Source organism: Giraffa tippelskirchi, chromosome 2 (assembly GCF_054371585.1).
Source record: "Giraffa tippelskirchi isolate mGirTip1 chromosome 2, T2T-mGirTip1v1.2.pri, whole genome shotgun sequence".
NCBI classification, from domain to species: Eukaryota; Metazoa; Chordata; class Mammalia; order Artiodactyla; family Giraffidae; genus Giraffa; species Giraffa tippelskirchi.
The window spans coordinates 138,823,856-138,843,428 of record NC_137276.1 but is presented as its reverse complement, the minus strand read 5'-3'; the positions used below and the strand labels follow the sequence as shown (position 1 = coordinate 138,843,428).

Here is a 19,573-nt window from a genome sequence, read left to right as displayed (position 1 = left end):
CTGAGGCCGGCCGGATGCAGAGAGCATGGAGCTCAGCCAGCAGGCCGGGCCGGCGTCCCGGCCCCCACTTCCCGCTCCCTCTAGGACCCCTACTCCGGCCTGGGCTGCGGCGGACGATAGCCGTAAGAAACAGGGGGTCCCTTCGGCGCCAGCCTGGCCCGGAGGAAACGCGCGACGGGCGTCATGGCCAGGCCGAGTCCTCCGAGCAGACTTTGGGCCAGAGGTTGCCCGGCGGGAGAGGGCCCCTAGGAACCCTAGCTGAGCCCGGAACTTCGGGGCGCCCCCAAACGTGGGCGAGAGGGCAGCCCCAAGCTCCCGCGGTGGGTGCGCGGTTCTCGCGGTGGGTTGTCCTAAATTCAAGTGTGTGTGTCGCTCTCTCTGTCTCCATGCACTACTTAGGCCCCTTTTTGTGAAGTCTCCAGAGAGCAGGGCCCAAGTGGGCGAGAGGCTCTGGAGACCACTCTTTGCACGTTCACGCCTGCACGGTTTTAAGTATTTCTGCACCCGTGAATTATCTGGTAGCATGTTAAGCATTGTTGCCTGGAGAACTCCATGGAAAGAGGAGCCTGGCAGGCTACAGCCCATGGGGTCACAAGGAATCAGACACGACTGAGTGACTAATACTTTCACTCTCGTGTTAAGCGGAATGTGTACACCCCTCTCCCTTCACTATTTCCATTTTGGATGCTTGTGTGCTTGTAGATAGGGAATTGTGCCACAGGCCTTACGTATTCCACACAGCACTGTGAGATGGGCATTGATATGCTCTGCTTTTAGCGTAAAAGTAAATTTAAGATCGAAGGATTTCAGTAAGTTGTTCGACATCACACAGCCCTTCCGGATTGGCTCCCAAGTCTGACTGACCCTCAGTCCTCAATCTCCCAGCACTTGACTGTTCCAGTAGAAGAGGGTATTGGGAACCACCTCCAAAATAAGCCCTTATCTAGTCATTTTTAAACAGGATATTAGGTAAAAATTATTTGGAATTCAAGAGTCAGGTGTGGATTAAAAATGAATCTAGGTTAAATTCTTGACATTTTCTTGTAGAATTGGTTATTCCTAGGTTTTGTTTTACGATTTGAAAACTGGTTTATTTTCTCCTAATATGAATACAGTATAGGAAATAAATTATTGGTGCCATAGAATCCTGACATACAATACTTGAGTGAATTTTAAATAAAAGAGTAGCAGAAAAATATAGCTGATGCTCAAAAATACTTTAAATCCATCAGGTAGTTAAATATACATATTCTTTGGCTTTGTTTAGCCTGTAACCTAAGATTCTTTCATGCCTTCACATAAACATGACTTGTAAGTCTACATCTGTTTGTATGTCCTGGATATGGTTCTGCCTGCTGAGGGCAGGCAATGAACCTGAGAAATTCTCAAGGCAGCCCTCTCTTCTCTTTGATGACATATTTAAAATCATTTAAAAATCAAAATGGAGTAACTGTGGTTCAGGCATGCAAAATGGAGCCAGGTGGCTGTTGTGTATATGATTTCAGATACATTCCTTCATCACTGAGAACTTGAATTGGCTTCCCTGGTAGCTCAGCTGGTAAAGAATCCGCTTGCAATGCAGGAGACCCCAGTTCGATTCCTGGGTCGGGAAGGTCCCCTAGAGAAAGAATAGGCTAACCCACTCCAGTTTTCTTGGGCTTCCCTGGTGGCTCAGATGACAAAGAATCCACCCAAAGTGGGTGACCTGGGTTCGATCCCTGGGTAGGGAAGATCCCCTGGAGAAGGGAATGGCAACCCACTCCAGTGTTCTTGCCTGGAAAATCCCATGGACAGAGGAGCCTAGTGGGCTCCAGTCCACTGTGCTGACACTGTACAGCAGAGTGTCAGACTCAAGGACACTACTAGCTGATTTCAAAATAGCTGCTAGCTACACCCTTATAGTTTTAAATTTCATCCCACCATTGCAACTTTGTAGTCATTTCAGACTCCCAGTCATTCCTTGCTTAACAAGCAACCTCATTTCTTGCCAGCTCCAACCCCAATCCCGGTTCTTGATGAACCATTTATGTAACCTCCTGGGTTTTTTGCCTTTGTAAATTGCCATCATTTTGTAGTCTGGTGGAACACAGTTCAAGTGCTTCTTGGATCTGTGTCTCCTAGGTTGCATTTTTAACAAACACCAGATAATTACCTCTTTGTTTCAATTGGGTCTCCATTTCTGAGATTTTTGTTTAACATTTTTAATACCAAGGAAGGTAGGAGCCAGAGGAGAAGGAAGAAACCCAGTGGGAACCCAGTTCCAACAAGTAAATTTGTTTGAGGTCTACTTGTTTTATTTTCTGTTGAGGATGCTAAAGGAGCATTTTTTGGATTGTATTCCATGTGAACCATGGTCTCCTAAATCCTAAGTCTAGGAGTATTTTTATCCTCTGTCCCCTCTGGGCTCAACAACTTGAGGAGTCCTTGTGCACCTGAGAGTTTTAAATGTCCTGAGAATTACTGTAGATAGGAATCTGTTTAGCATTGTTTAACTCATCATTTCTCAAACTTATTTTTACAATAAACCTCATTCTATTTAGAGTATCTTTGATCATGCGGTAGATTAGTATTCCACAAAACACAGTTTGGGAAATATTGTGCCAAAGTAGTATTTAAATACATGAAAATGTCCTAAAATAAGTCAAAGATTTCTTTAAAAATTGCTTTTAAATTAAAGTATAGTTGATTTACAATATTGTGTTAGTTTCAGGTATACAGCACAGTGATTTGGTTATACAGAATATATATGTATGTTCTTTTGCAGATTCTTTTCCATTATAGGTTATTACAAGCTATTGAGTATAGTTCCCTGTGCTATACAGTAGGTCCTTATTATTTTATGCTTAGTAAGTGAAAGATTTCTAATGTACAATTATGCTGATGTTAAAAATTTTCAGAGGGTATCTAATGCTCATAATGTTAACTAAAGGGAAAAAGGAAATAGAAAAAGAAAAATAATAGGGAACTCATTCCCAGACCTCAATTGCAGTAGTTCTTTGGCAGTGGGATTGCTGATCAATGTTTTCTTTTTTTAATTTTCTTTTTGATATTGAAATTTCCAAGTTATTTGAACTAGGTTAAATTTATTTATTTATTTAGGCCACACCATGCAGCTGCAGGATCTTAGTTCCCCAACCAGGCATTGAACCAGGACTCTTGGCAGTGAAAGCACACAGTTCTAACTACTGGACTACTAGGGAATTCCCCCAAATTTATTTTTTTTAAGTTTATTTAAAAAAAAACTGTAAGAAAAGATTATTTGCTTTCACTTTTAACATAATGATCTTTCTCTTGAATCTTGTTTTGCATATTCGTTTAGCAAACTCTTTAGTTCATATAGTGCAGAAATCCACTCATGAAGGAACATTTTTGAGATGAAGAGACTTAGAGAAGCTGGTTCCTCAAGATCTCAGGGTGGTTGAGTAGTGAGATCGCTGAGCTCTCTTAAAGAGACATACAAACACAAAAGCTAGGACAGAAAAGAGACAGGGAATGGTATGTGCTTGTAAGAAAAGTGTTAGCATACCTTCTACCCTAGGAGGCCTGGGCCTGGAAAAAGGTGCTTTTAAAATAATACCAAAGGGGAGGGGAGAAGGGATATATTGGGAGATTGGGATTGATATATACACACTTCTACATATAAAATAGATAACTAATAAGGACCTACTGTAACTCTACTTGATACACTGTAATGAATTATATGGGTGAAGTGAAGTGAAAGTTGCTCAGTTGTGTCTGACTCTGCGAGCCTGTGGACTATGCAGTCCATGTAATAATTCTCCAGGCCATAATACTGGAGTGTGTAGCCTTTCCATTCTCTAGGGGATCTTCCCAACCCAGGTATCGAACCCAGGACTCCCACATTGCAGGCGAATTCTTTACCAGCTGAGCCACAAGGGAAGCCTAAAGCAACCAGCACCTCCTTCGAGCCAGAAATGAACAAGTGACCGAAGCATAAGAACCTAAAAAAAGAGTGGATGGATATCTGTGTATGTGGGCTTCCCTGGTGGCTCTGATGGTAAAGAATCTGCCTGCAATGCAGGAGACTCAGGTTCAATCCCTGGGTCGGGAAGATCCCCTGGAGAAGGGAATAGCAACCCACTCAAGTATTCTTGCCTGGGAAATCCCATGGATAGAGGAGCCCGGTGGGCTACAGTCCATGGGGTCACAGAGTCGGACAGGACTGAGCAATTAACAAACAACAGAGCACACAATGTTTAACTGATTCACTTTTCTGTACACCTAAAGCCAACACAACACTGTTGATCAACTATTCTCCAATAAAATTTTTTTTAAAAAGTAGTATCGAAAATAATAAGACAATGCATCAGGGAAAGCTGCAGGTGTAACAGAGGAAGAAGACTTCACCTTCTGTTTTGTTTCTGTTTTCCTTATTAGCGACTGGACAGGGAAAAATCACCTTTAGAAAGAGGAAATAGAAGACAATGGTAGGTAAAGCACTTCTATGAATGAGGTCTCAACTTGGAGAGACCTGTTCTTCTAATCCATTACGGCAGAATGGAAAGACGCTTTGCAGTCAAGTTTGATTCAATACTCTGCTGTATGATTTCAGACAAAATACTTAATTTTTCTGGATGTCATTTTCCTCAGCTGCCAGGCCTGTTACTTAACAGAAGTTAGTTCTCCTTTTGTGTCACTTCCAAGTTAAGTATCTGCCCACACTCAGTGGGTACTTCTATGGCCCTAGTTTTCCAAACAGCATTTTTCTTCTCTCTCATTCCTTATTTTTTTACTTTCTCTATTCTTCCTTTTCTTCCCCTCACCCCCGACTCAACACACACACATTTGAATCTTTGAAAGAAGTCTAATTTTGGTGGGAGGAAGCTCCTGGGATAATTTATATGTGATGAAAAGTATTGCATTTATTTTTCAAAAATTACAGAATCTATTGGTGGTCTCCAGGAATATTATTATGAGCTATGTATGGAAAAGTCCCAGGAAATTAAATCTTTTATACTGCAAATACTCCAAAAAGTGGATGAAGAAATTGAAAAAGGGTAAGGAAGACATAAACTTGATTACATCAGGAACATTCACTGATACTCATCTATGTGAAAACTCTTGGAATACTGAGTGATTTGAAAGCCATTTGCAAATGCTGGATGAAATGGACATGCTTTTTTGATTCAGCATAGATGACTGACACAGTTAGAGTAGTCGAGTTTAGTAAAAAAAAAAAAAAAAAGCACTAGGCCAGCATTCTCCAAGTCTGGGTTCCAGATTGGTCCTTAACTCCTGTGAGCTGGGTTTATTTATGCAAACCATTGAAGTCTTCAATGTCATTACCTATTAAGTGGGAATACGTTGGTTTTTCTGTGGTTGAGAAATTAAATTATACATATATTAAAGTGCTTTTCAAAAGCTGTAGTATATATTCAGTAGTTTTAAGTGACTTGATAAAAATCTGTATTGTGGTACTTGGTTCCAGTAAATACTATCCAGTGATGTCACCAAACATGAAGGAAAAATATTTTCTTTACTGGATTTCCTTTTAATATTTTAACAGATTGGTAGGAATCACATTAAATATTGCTGGTAACAGTCCCTCAGTATCAGGAGAAAGAGTAACAGGTGAAGATTTCTGGATTCTTTGCAGAGTTTTAAAGAAGAATTCATATATAAATGGTATGTCTCCTTAAGAATCATCCCTTCCTGCTCTCATTCTCCTGATTAAGTATTCATTAGGAGGAATATCAGCTTCTATTCATCTGTATTCTTCAGGTTTGGATGTTAGATACAACCTCCTAAGTGATGTTGGTGCATACTATGCTGCAAAACTGCTCCAGGTATTTTACTGCAAAATGTTCTTTGTTCTTTTTCTTCCAGGACCGAGTTAAGAACCAGTCTTTTCTTTGGAATGTGCAGGGTTTCAGCAGCCCTAGCCTGCTAAGCTAACCCTTTATTGTACGCTTCACTTTGGAGATACCCAAACTGAAATGCTGTTTTATGGTTGCATTTTATTTAAGAAAGGTAGTGTGGTCCACCAATAAGAACAGGTATCCTTAAAGAAAAGGCTCTGTTTCAACCTCAGAAGATTGGCATATACGTGTGTGTCTGTATTTTCAGTTAAAATAAAATGTTTAAAGCAGCATATATCATCTTTTATTCTTCCCTTAAATTGGCTTTTTCATTTCCTAGCTATTTGTCCCATTCTCATGTGCTGCATATGTTTCTATTGAGCCAAAAAAGATCTTAAAATTCTCATACCCATGAAATGGCACAGAATACAAGGATGGAGTGAAGATTTAACAACAACAAAAAAGAACTAAGTTATTTTCAACAACCACAAATCAAAATGCTGCAAAAATCATAGCCACCAAAATCTTCTCAGATCTGTTTATGGTGAAATCACCTAGTGTAGTGACATATACCCAAAACATAGTTTTGCAAAATATCAAGGGTCTTGACTGTGCTATAACACTTGAAATACAGTAAAAACGCATTTGTGTATATGGTCTCAGTAGAGCTCATACCTAGAGCCTCTTGAGTCATCTTTTGCAAAGTGATACACTATGGTTCAGTACATAAAGCACATCCATACTTTGAATCATTGATGAAAAATGAATGTAGTGGGAGGGAGGCTCAAGAGGGATATGTGTATACTTAATAGCTGACTCACATTGTTGTACAGCAGAAACTAACACAACAGTGTAAAGCAACTATCCTCCAATTTTAAAAAAACTAAAAAAATGAATATAGTCTTTTTCTTTATACTGTAATTATATTTGTTTAAATGAGAATGTTGATTTTTTTTCTTAATGCTCCTTTGTTTTGCTGGACCTTGAAATTTCCTGGTTATAAAGATTTCCTTTGCTGGTAAACCCTTGTACTTAAAAAGCAGCTCTTATATATTCTTGATTGATTTCTAATAATACATGTATAATAGCTTCTTTTCTCTTATTTTAGAAAAAATGTAATCTCACTTACTTAAATATTATGTTTAATGACATTGGGCCTGAAGGTGGAGAACTGATTGCTAAAGCCCTACATGTAAGCATTTGTATACCTCAAATTAACACTTTGGGGATTTTAATTTCTTTAATTTTAGCTTGAAACCAAGAGAAACAAATGTTAATGTCAACTTATTTTAATATTGTGCAAATGTATATTTTTTGCTGCGCTTCAATTCATTAACATTTAGACATCACATGAGTACTTCTGAACTCCCTTTTAATACAGTTTTATGGATAAACCATAATGGAAAATATTTTAAAAATGTATATATGTCAGTTTGCTGTACAGCAGAAATTAGCACATTGTAAATCAACTATACTTCAATAAAAAAAAATCAAGTTTTATTAAGGCATAATTCACATACAAAATTTACCCTTTGGAAGTGTTCAGTTCAGTGGCTTTTTTTAGTATATAATGGACACCTTGAACAGCACAGGTTTGAGCTGCATGGGTCCACTCATATATGGGTTTCTTTCACTAAATACATGCTGCAGTATGAAACAATCCATGGTCAGTCAAACCTGAGAGTGTAGGATCTTGGATATGGAGGGCCAACTGTGAACTTAAACTCATTTTCAACAGCACAGAGGGTCACTGCTCCTAACCCCTGTATTGTTCAATGACCAGCTATATTCGCAGTTTTGTAACCATCACCACTATCACTATTGTTAGAACACCTTCTCCCCACAGAAAAGAGACCCTGTTAGTAATCCCTCTCTATGCTTCTCTCCCTCACTCTCCAGCACCGTGCAGTCGTATCTACTTTCTACCTGTCTATCCTGACCATTTCATATAAATAGAATCATAACATGTGGCCTTTACTGACTGGCTTAATGCTTTCAAATGTCATCCATGTTGTAACATACTTCATTCCTTTTCATTGCCAAGTAATAGTCCATTGCACATTTCATTCATCCATTAGTTAACGGGTGTTTGGGTTTTTGGGTTTCCACTTTTTGTCTATATAATCAATAGTGCTACTATGAATATTTGCACACATTTTTCTGTGCACTTATGTTTTCAATTTTCTAGGGTATATACCTTGGAGTGGAATTCCTGGATCATTTGGAAACTCTGTTTAACACCTTGAATGACTGCCAAACTGTTTTTCAAAGTGGTTGCCCCTTTTTATGTTCCACTGACAATGTATGGGTATTCTGATTTCTCTATATCCTCACCAATACTTGGTACTTTTTGATTTGAGCTATCCTAGTGGGTATGAAGAGGTTTTGTGGTTTTGATTTGCATTTTCCTAATGAATAATGATGTTGACATCTTTTTACATGCTAAGTGGTTATTTCTATATTTTCTTTGGAAAATTCTCTTTTCAAATGTTTTGCCTTTTCTGGATATAAGTCCCTTATGGGAGATGACTTACAAATATTTTCTGACATTCTGTAGGTTGCCTTTTCACTTTCTTAGTGTATCTTTAGGAGCACACCATTTTAGAAGTTCAATAAAATGCATTTTATGTTTTTCTTGTTGTTTATGATTTTGGTGTTATATCTAAAGTCATATCTGACCTAAAGTCATAGAAATCTACACTTATATTTTCTTCTAACAGTTTTTGACTCTTTTAGTTCTTTGGTACATTTTAATTTTTTGTATATGAAGTGATGTAGGAGTAATTTCGTTCTTTTTCATGTGGCTATCTAGTTGACCCAACACCTTGTGTTAAAACTGTTCTTTCCCCATTAATTTTGACATCCTTGTCAAGAGTCAGTTGATTGTAAATGTGAGAGTTTATTGCTGTACTCTCTATTCTATTAATTTATATATCTGTTCTTAGGCCAGTCCCACATTATCTTGGCTATTATAGTCCTGTAGTTAAGTTTTGAAGAAGTGTGGGTCTTCTTTGTTCTTTTCAACATTGTGTTGGTTCTTCTGGGTCCCCTGCATTTGCACATGAATTTTAAGATAAGTTTATCAATTTCTGCAAAGCAAACAAAGAAACTGGGATTTTGAGAGCGATTGCTTTAAATCTTTAGATCAACTTGGGGAATAGTGCCGTCTTAATATTGTCTTCTGATTCAGAAACATGGGATGTGTTTCTTCATATATTAGTTCTAACAGGTCTTTGTTTTGGTAGATTCCTTAGAATTTTCCACATATAAGATTTATGATATGCGAAGAGTTTCACTTCTTTTCCAACCTGTATGCCTTTTTTTCTTTTTTCTTGGCTTATCTAGCCCCATGAGTACAATGTAAAATAGAAGTGGTGAGAATGGACATCCTTTCCCTCTTCCCACTCTTGGTGGTGGTGGGGGGGGCAGGAGGAGTTTGACTTAATTTTAAGGTAATTATTTGCACTTACGGTTCAAATATTTATTCATTAGGACAATGAAATGTCTGTAATTTTGTGAATGATTTATCAAAAGAATGAATTACGAGAAGGCGTTAACTTTGCAAATGTCTGAAAAATTGTGTCACTTTCAAAGTAATACAGGGACATGTGAAGTGAATGTTTAACAGGTATAGGGTCACCTTTAAGGGTGAAGAGAATGTTTTGGAATTAGAGGTGATGGCTGCAGAACACTGTGAATGTAGTAAAATCCAGTGAATTGTACTTTTTGGCTGCACAATGTGGTTTGCAGGATCTTAGTCCCCTGACTAGGGATTGAACCTGGACCCCTCAGCAGTGAGTGTGCAGAGTCCTAACTGCTGGACCACCAGGGAATTCCCAAATTGTACACTTTATATTTTTACCTATTATGGGAAATTGAATGTTACTTTTATGGAATATATTCTGTTCAATATCCATGAAAAATTGACTGAGTCTGCAAATAGTAATACAGTCTCCTAACTCATGTAATCTGAAGAGAATTCTGTGAGTTAAATTTTTAATCCAGTTTTGCCTCTTTTCCTTTTCAGAAGAATAGAACTCTGAAACACCTAAGAATGACTGGAAACAAGATTGAAAATAAGGGTGGAATGTTTTTTGCTGCGATGCTACAAATTAATTCATCCTTAGAGAAATTAGATCTGAGTGACTGTGATCTGGTGAGTTAAACTGGTTATGCAAGTCACTCACGTATATGATCATTCTCCCTGGAAACTACCACAGAGAAGTGTCAAGAGAGAGACCAGCTAAATGACAGTCTTATGAATGATTTAAGCTCATCTCTAAGATCTGGTATCAGAGAAAAAAAATTTTTAAGTAAAAATCAGGTAATAATTTTATGGAAGAATATCCAGTGTAATAAAAATCTTCCTAAATTTCTATCTATTACCCTTCTTAACTTACATGGGATTTTCTAAAGAAGAATCTTATATTCCTTTTAATTAAATACTTCATTTGTATAATATAAATTTTTTATTTGTGGAAACATTTTTCAGTGAGTAGTTATAGCATAAAACCTAAGACAATTCTAAGAGCTCTCATCTGACCTGATACGTCTTCAAAGTCCAGGCTTCATTTTCTCAAACATGCCTTCAAACCTTCAGGCCTACTGTTAGGAACCTACTGTTAAAAGGTTAATGCAAATCACTGGGACAGGATGACAGTAAGATGGGTCAAGGAGGCTCTCTGGTACAATAGGCTCTGAAGTTTAAGTGGGTAGATATAGTAAGTAAGGAATGGGGAAAGCATTAATTCAGTATATAGTTGACTTGACAACATGGGTTGGGACCAGGTAAATGCAGACTTTTTACAATAGTAAATACTACAATTGCTACAGGATTCAAGGTTCTTTGAATCCATGGATACCAAGGTATACAATTCACCCCTGACCCTTTAGGGTCAACTGTATATTTTCTGCACATACTAGTCACAACCCTAGATCCTAAGGATACAAGAGTGCATCAGATATAGTCTCTGCCCTTATAAAGGTTATATTTTAGTTGGGAAAATGTCAGTAAATTAGAGCAAAGTCCTACAAAGATGGCAAAGTACTCTGATAATGGGTAGGGAGGAGGTCATCTGTGTGATAGGATGGTTATCCCTAAGACCTGAGGAAGTAATACTAGGATGAAAAGAACTGCCTCATCTGTGAAGGATGAGAAAGAGCTGCCTTCAAGCGGGACATGGCAAAATATTCCAGGCCGGGGATCCAGAACATGCAGACCCTAAGAGAGTGCTTCCCCAAGTGTGGTATGGTGCTAAGAGTGCTTCCCCAAGTGTAGCATGACTGACATAGATTGAAGTAATTTTAACACTCATGTATTTATTTTTACAAATGCTTTCTATTTATCTCAAGTATTTATGGTTTCCTATTTATGGAAGTGACACAGTTTTCGGAAGTTGCTGCACTAGCTCAGGTGGGTGATGAGAACCTGGGTGAGGTGGTAGCTACAGAGATGGACTAATTAGAGACATCTTTTGGAAGCAGAATCTGTAAGATGTGCTTCTAAGATCTGGGAATCAACCGATAGGAAGGTAAGAGGACTGGTGGAGTGGGAGGAGGCCCAGGTTTTCTGGTATAACAACTAGGTATGTACCCATCACAGAGATGCGAGAGGATCAGGCCCTTCCAAAAGGCAGAGGGGGCCTGCTGGAGTTGTGAAAAATGTGATTAGTAACGCTTTGCTGCCATAAACACACATTTAAAGTGTGTTACTATGAATATAGAAGGCAATGGCAACCCACTCCAGTACTCTTGCCTGGAGAATCCCATGGACGGAGGAGCCTGGTAGGCTGCAGTCCATGGGGTCGCGAAGATTCGGACACGACTGAGCGTCTTCACTTTCACTTTTCACTTTCATGCATTGGAGAAGGAAATGGCAACCCACTCCAGCACTCTTGCCTGGAGAATCCCAGGAACAGGGGAGCCTGGTGGGCTGCCGTCTATGGGGTCGCACAGAGTCGGACACGACTGACGTGAATTAGCAGCAGCAGCAGCAGTATGAATATAAAAGGAAGTTTGCATTAAGGATATATAAGTAGTATAGAGCCCTAGCTGGGATCCACTTGTGTGTCTGCATGTCTGATGTCTGCATCATATAGAATCTTGAGGACTTAGGAGCAAACCTAGAGGTAAATATCCGAGAAAACCTTAAGAAACTCCCCGTGCATGTTAAAGATGGATTTTTTCCAAATTTGATCAACCTACATTCCATGACTAGGAAATTAAATGTTTAAGAGCACAATTTTGATTTATCAGAGCCCAGTTTTACTGATCTTGAAATATTAAGGTTACTTTATATACTTTTAGTCAGTTTCCTTAATGAATTTATCTGTTTTTAGGGGATGCAAAGTGTGATAGCATTTGCTACAGTCCTAACTCAAAACCAAACAATTAAGGGATTAAACCTAAACCGACCCATACTGTATGGTGAACAGGTATGTATTCTAAGTGAGCAGTTAATAATCTTATATGTGAATAAAATGAAGGTACTGAGGGTTATGTCAAGGTTCATGAATGCATTATATTTTTAGAATTGTAAACTACCATTTACAAATGAAAACTTGAATGAAAAATTTTAAATTCTTGCTAAGAGTTATATAAATATGGTTTTAGATGTTGCTTATTTAAACAAATACGTCGTCTTTTGTTCTTATAAACTACTTCTCAGTGGGTAAACCTGTGAGGGGCAGAGTGCTTAAGATGAACACATAAATGATTCAAGTTTAAGAGCTGGAGAATTATAAGAGCCCAATGTGAACTGTTTTGTCATTTGTTTGGTTATATTGATGTGATGAACCACTGCATCTTTGAAGTCATAAGTAATAATGGCATACTGCCTAAGAATAGCAGTCCGGGAGGTCTGGACTTCATCCTATAGATAAGCTGCATTCTGTAACTTGTGGGATCTCCATTCCCCAACCAGGAACTGAATCTGGGCTCAGTAGTGAAAGCAAGTCCAAACCACCAGACCGTCAGGGAATTCCCTCATGCTCAACCATGGTACTAGTTATTGTGATTTTTTTTTCCCTCTGGGATGATTGATGTTTTTTAAATAATGGTTTCTGTTGTTGCTGTTCAGTTGCAAAGTCATGTTTGACTCTTTGCCAATCCCATGGACTGCAGCACGCCAGCTTCCCTCTCCTTCATTATCTCCTAGAGTGTGCTCAAACTCATGCCCGTTGAGTCGGTGATGCTAGCCAACCATCTTATCCTGTTGCCCTCTTCTCCTTTTGCCTTCAATCTTTCCCAGCATCAGGGTCTTTTCCAGTGAGTCAAGCTCTTTACACCAGGGGGCCAAAGGGCTGTAGCTTCACCATCAGCCCTTCCAATGAATAGTCAGGGTTGATTTCCTCTAGGATTGACTGATTTGATCTCTTTGCAGTCCAAAGGACTCTCAAGAATCTTCTCCAGCACCACAATTAAAAAGCATCAATTCTTCGGCGCTCAGCCTTTTTAACTAATCTCTTTTACATCACTTAGTCATTGTACTTTACAAGTGCCTGCTGCCTGTTTCTAAGATGGTAAAGGTATCATCTGTGACAAAATGATTTCTTTTTAAAAGCCATGCTAAACAATAGCAAACTGTAGACTAACAGTCTTAACTGATATAATCTTGTTGAAAAGCTAATTTAAATAACTGACCATGTTTGAAATAAACATGTACTGCTTTAAAATTATATTTTAGAGAAAAAGACTATCTATTTTTAGGAAGAGTCTACAGTTCACCTAGGCCACATGTTGAAAGAAAACCAGTGCCTTGTTGAATTACACATGTGTAAACATGATATAAAAAACTGTGGTATGAAACAGTTATGTGATGCACTGTATCTGAATAGGAGCCTACGATACCTTGATGTAAGCTGGTAAGTGATAATCTGGATAATCTATGTAAAGATTCATAGTAGGTATGATTCTCTGTTAGACACTAATTCCAAAAATTAGGAAATACAACCATTTTTATCTTTTTATCTTGAGCTTCAGTTATTATTCAGTTTAAACTGATATAGTATCTCCTAATAACTGGAGTGAGCAATTTAAATATGTAAACCAGAATAGAAGCAACATTTTATGGCAAATTTTCATTAACATTTTTGGAAATTGGGTGATTAAAATAAATCTTAACTAAAATAGAAAGTACTGCTTTTAAGTTTCTAAGCCTGCGATCTCTATGAATAAAAGGACACTTCATATTTTCAAATATAACTACATATTTTTCCTTTCCCAGCAATAAAATAACTCAGGATGGAATGAAGTGTTTGGCCGATGTTCTGAAAAGCAATACTACCCTGGAAGTAATAGATCTTTCTTTTAACAGAATGGAAAATGCAGGAGCAAACTATCTCAGTGACGCTCTTGCTTCACACAACAGGACTCTTAAAGCGTTAGTATGGTTTTACATTTAATCAAAATAACAGAAAAAAAGTTGTTTAGAACACTAACCTTAAACCTCTTACCGCTTAAGATTCATGGTGAAATATGAAAACTCAGTTTCTAAACTGACATTAAGTTACAGGAAACATTTCAGTATCTTCTATTTTCTTTTTAAAATTAGATTGATACCAGTTATGACTGCTTAAGGTTAATGGGAAAATTCTTATCACTTATATTATTTATCCTGAATTCTAACAGAAAAGTTATAATCATTCATTATGATAATGACTTTAAAATAAGAATGAATCAAGAAGAAAATATTACTTGGATGACTTTATCCTGAAAAATATGTCTGTAATCCACTCCAAACCTTTACTGAATAATAAGTAGAACAATAGTCTGTTTATTTCCAAAATGGTAGGTAGCTCTACTTATGTACATGAAGAATCCAATTAGAAAAGTTTCTTGGATTTCAGGAATTAGAAGATCAGTATTTTGACTACTACAATGGATATATTTAATGCTAAGACAACACAATAAGATGTGTGTAATAAATGCTGTTGGTAGCTTATCCATTCTGTCTGTGGAACTGTTTCCAGGGTTACTACTTTTTGTTTCTCCACAGGTTGTCAGTGGTGAGCAACAACATAGAGGGAAAAGGACTTGTTGCACTTTCACTATCAATGAAAACAAATCCTACACTCTCTCATATCTACATCTGGGGAAACAAATTTGATGAAGCTACATGTGTGGTAAGTTTGTCTTCACTGAGGTTTTTTCCTGGGACTTTCCCTACAACATCAGATGTTATTTACCAATGAGTCAGTCAGGATTACAAAGTATAGTGAGACACTGCAGTTTTGATAAATTTTAACATACATTCTAAAAATTAGCTTCTGAAAAGTTCTGTGGTTGAAACAGGGAAAGGTATCAAATACTACATATTAGTCTAAGTATCACTGAGGGACTTCCCTGGTGGTTCAGGGACACGGGTTCAATTCCTGGTCTGGGAAGATCCCACATGCCATGGAGCAACTAAGCCCATGTGCCACTACTACTGAAGCCCGTGAGCCTAGAGCCTGTGCTCCACCAAAGAAGCCGCCACAATGAGAACCATGCACACTCCAATGAAGAGCAGCCCCTGCTCGCTGCAACTAGGGAAAGCCTGGGCACAGCAAAAGACCTACTGCAGCTGAAAATAAATAAAATGATAAATTATACAGTCCCAATTTTACTCCAAAGTTAAGTTTTTTTAAAAAAAAATCACAATTGTTGATTATAAATTTGATGTGGCACAATCTCTGATCTGCTACCCAATAATTAAACCAAGACACAGAATTTGAAGTTACAGTACAAGTTGTCAAAATATTTGGTATGTTGCTTATGTAAATATATAGAACCCTTAATACTGCTTTCAAAACACACAAAAAGCATCATAACAAATAGTTTTCAATTAGAAAGAATAGAAAGAAAAATAAGGTGTCAGAATTCTCAAAAACTGCCAAAAGACTAATCAGAATTCTATCACTAAAAAGATTAATAACATGTACACTATTTAAAAAAAAACCCTTGATTTCAGAAAAACACCACATCCAAATTCTGTACACTAGAAGCTGAGTTGAGTTGGACTAATGACAAGCTATAGCAGAAAGCAACTAGACTTTTGAATCTTTTACTAATTTCTGCTTTTCTCTATACTAATCACAACCTTACCGACAAATTAGTTTAACATGTTTGTATGACACCTTTATGTAGATGCCAATGATCCATACAAGATATACAAAGAAAATTCTACAATGAAGAAATAATTATGTGGCAAGCTACGCCAGCATCTAATACTAAGGGAATGGTCTCTCAGCCTAAATCTGTCGGTTACCTTCAGGGAGTCCGTGAACTCAAAGTTTATGCCAAAATCTGTGGGTGATTATTTTTCTAAAAAATGGATCCCCAGCTATCACTGGATCTTCAGGGGCATATACAATAGCACTCCACCCTCATTTATGAGTCACCTTGGGACTTGAAAATTTTGACATGAAACCTCTGGTCCACAAAATTGGTTAATATATATAGAATTGTTATCTCAGTGAGTCATAAGACAACAAAACATACTTAAAGTTAAAATGCAGAAATAAGTTTTATGAGATTGTAATTTCTACACTGTGTGAACAATACCTGAAAAATGTTAAAATTCAGCAGTTGGTCAGAATATTTCAGACTATAAATTATCACATTTAAATGTGAATGTTGAAATTTGTAAAATGAGTAAACTATTTTCTTAATGATACAGTTTTTCTTAAAAATCCTAGGCATATTCAGATTTAATTCACACAGGCCGTCTAGAATCAGACAATACAGATGTGGAGCCGTTTGTGGTGGATGGACACGTGTACCTTGCAGAAGTCTCCAATGGCCTTAAAAGGCATTATTACTGGACACCAGGTTATGGAGAAGCTTGCAGCTTGTCATCTAATGCAGGTTTTTCTCTTGTACCAGTAGGTCAACATCTATGAAAAACTAAAGTAATTTTCATCTATGTGTCTTATTACTTTTCAGATATTAATATTTTATTGTCTATTAAATTCTTTCATAAATTGTTACTTTTGTTAGATAGGTGAAAGATGCTAAATTCTAAATAACTGTACATTGTGAAAAACTGAGGAATTTTTTCAAAAAAATTTTACAAAATAGGGACCAAAATTTGAACACTTGGAGAAGGAAATCAAGGAACTAATTTCCTTTTATAAAGAAAATACATCCAAACAGTAAAGCAGTATAGAAGGAAAGGTCATTCTAGGTATCCTAACTGAAAGTTGTCATGAAGTAAAAAGGTTTTGGAGGGCAGAATCCAGGGACCATCAAGGGGTTTAGAGGTTGAAAAAGTATTTAAGGTATTTTATAGATGGGTTTTGGTACAATTTCACAAATACAGGCAAATATATATATAAACAGACACACACACAAGTATACATATAAATGTATACTTTCCAAACATGTCAGTGCTGCCTGTGAACTTTTAAAGATAATTCTCTTTTGGAGGATGCCACTAACATTTTAATGATTTGATGGCAAATAATTACCCTTGTTTGTGGCCAACTGTTTTCAAATTAAGATTTCTACAAAGCGGCAAAAGAGACTACGATCCTTTGATTACAGACTTATGTTCACAAATTTATTAATTCATATATACCACTTAACTGTTTAACCTGAATGATTTATTATTGCTAAAGCCAGGCCAAGTGTGAGGGAGAAAAAAAAGAAAAAAAACTGTGGACAATTTAAAGAGGTTACTCTAAGTTTTGCATCTCAAAGGAAAAACCATCTGTCTCTAAATGTTGTGAGTGATGAGGTGAAATAAAGGTGGTGGTCAGTTTTACAGTTGTCAAAGTATTGCCTTAAGTATTGTGAATTCCTCATAGCTGTATTTATTCCAAAAATTTAACATTACAAAAAACCCCAAATCTGTTATTCTCCATTCTTTGGATAAAGAATTAAGATAAAAATTTCCTATTATTTTTAAAATTTATCGGGCTTTTCCTTACATTCATCACCTAATACCACATTTCCATACTCCCTAGGGAAGTGTATGTGCGTGCAGGGGTGTTGAGGGGTAGGCACAGATGGTGGTAACGGTTATGAAATGGGAAGAACATCTGAGTAAATTATACAAGCCATTATTTTTCACTTAATGTTCTAGAGTTACTGAGCTACTGAGCCAGAAAAGACCTAAATGCCTTACCAAATCCATTCTCATGCTTTCAGAGAGATGAATTTGAATCATCCAGGACAGATGGTTGCTATCAGGTTGTGTCTGTGCTGAAAAACAAAATCTTAAAAACATCTGGAATTGTTTGAGAAATACACTCATTAGTTGATGTTAATAATAACAAAATGTGTGAAATGGATTTCAGGGCTTTTTTTGGAATAAGTGTCGTTCATATGTTATATTAAAAGAAAAGTACTACAATTTGATAATGGAATTTTAGAAATAACATGACTTTCCACTGTTTGCAAAAAATACTTATTGAAGATCTGCTGTCACCAAATGTTTCCAATGGAACCAAAAAAACTGTACAGGCTACAGAATTCTAAAAGTGACTTTATGTATCCTGACACCTATAATGACTGATTTGACTTACTGATTTTATTCTTAGTTTAGTTCTTAATCAAACTTTAGTTTCCAATTCGCTGCATGTTTCAGATTTTCTTTTCATTTTAAGGCTTCTTCTTTGAAGATATAAAGACTTTGTTTTTTACAAAGTTCTCTTATATTCAGTTCAGTTGCTCAGTCATGTTCGACTCTTTGTGACCCCATGGACTGCAGCACGCCAGGCCTCCCTGTCCATCACCAACTCCTGGAGTTGACTCAAACTCATGTCCATTGAGTCGGTGATCCCACTCAACCATCTCATCCTGTCATCCCCTTCTCCTCCTGCCTTCAATCTTTCCCAGCATCAGGGTCTTTTCAAGTGAGTCAGTTCTTCGCCTCAGGTGGCCAAAGTATTGGAGTTTCAGCTTCAACATCAGTCCTTCCAATGAATATTCAGGACTGATTTCCTTTAGGATGGACTGGTTGGATCTCTTTGCAGTCCAAGGGACTCTCAAGAGACTTCTCCAACACCAGAGTTCAAAAGCATCAATTCTTTGGCACTTTTACATTATATGCTGAATATAGCTAGAACTAAATAACTGTCATCTAAAAAAAAGTTGCATGTCAAAGGAAAGTCAGGTTTCTATATTGTTAAAAATGCAATAGGAAATAAAATTTTTTGATCAAATCTGAAAAGCCACGGAATTCAATGTGTAAGAAAACCAAGCTATAAGAAAAAAACATTTTTAACAATTGTCATTACATTTGGAAAACATTAAGCTGATGAGGAAATGCTACTCTTAACAATTAAGAGAGCCAATAAACTCAGACTTGTGTAACAGTATGACAGACGTCTTATGCTCGAACATCTGTCCAGAGTATAGTTTAAACTGAAGATACTAAATCAGCGTTTTTTAAAAGTATGGAGAATGAGAATCAAATGGGGGAACTGTTAAAAATAGATTCTTAAGAGACCTACTGAATCAGAATTTCCAAACAGTCTGGGGAACCTGCATTTTTACAATCCAGGTCATCTTTAATCTCACTGAAGTTTAAAAACCAATACTCTGGTTTTCTCATTCTTCAAATTTTTTTTTTTTTTAATATATACTTCTTTTAAATGGAAGTATCTAAGTCAATAGCTAAATGAATTATCACAAAGCTAACCCATCTGTGTTAACCACGACAAAGAGTAAATGTCAGAACTGCCTCCAACCATCTTCCCCAACAACCACCATCGTGATGTCTAACACCATAAAGTAGTTTTGCAGGTTTTAGAATTTTATATAAATGGAAT

General features: G+C 37.1%; 1 protein-coding gene across 11 annotated transcripts; it reads left to right on the top strand.

Moving 5' to 3' along the window:
- The first annotated feature begins 18 nt into the window (after positions 1 to 18).
- Positions 19 to 17,573, top strand: LRRC34 (leucine rich repeat containing 34). 11 transcript variants are annotated; one of them, XM_081570826.1, is made up of 12 exons: positions 19 to 122; positions 4,399 to 4,448; positions 4,904 to 5,018; positions 5,618 to 5,646; positions 5,743 to 5,807; positions 6,928 to 7,011; positions 9,850 to 9,975; positions 12,158 to 12,253; positions 13,527 to 13,681; positions 14,044 to 14,199; positions 14,815 to 14,941; positions 16,496 to 17,573. In XM_081570826.1, exons 3-12 carry the CDS (start codon positions 4,945 to 4,947, stop codon positions 16,697 to 16,699), a joined length of 1,116 nt encoding a protein of 371 aa, XP_081426952.1. In that variant the 5' UTR covers positions 19 to 122; positions 4,399 to 4,448; positions 4,904 to 4,944; the 3' UTR covers positions 16,700 to 17,573. The 11 variants fall into 11 exon arrangements, with proteins under 11 accessions (XP_081426952.1, XP_081426951.1, XP_081426948.1 ...); XM_081570825.1 differs by having other exon boundaries at positions 9,847 to 9,975; XM_081570822.1 differs by having other exon boundaries at positions 5,528 to 5,646.
- Positions 17,574 to 19,573: the final 2,000 nt, after the last annotated feature.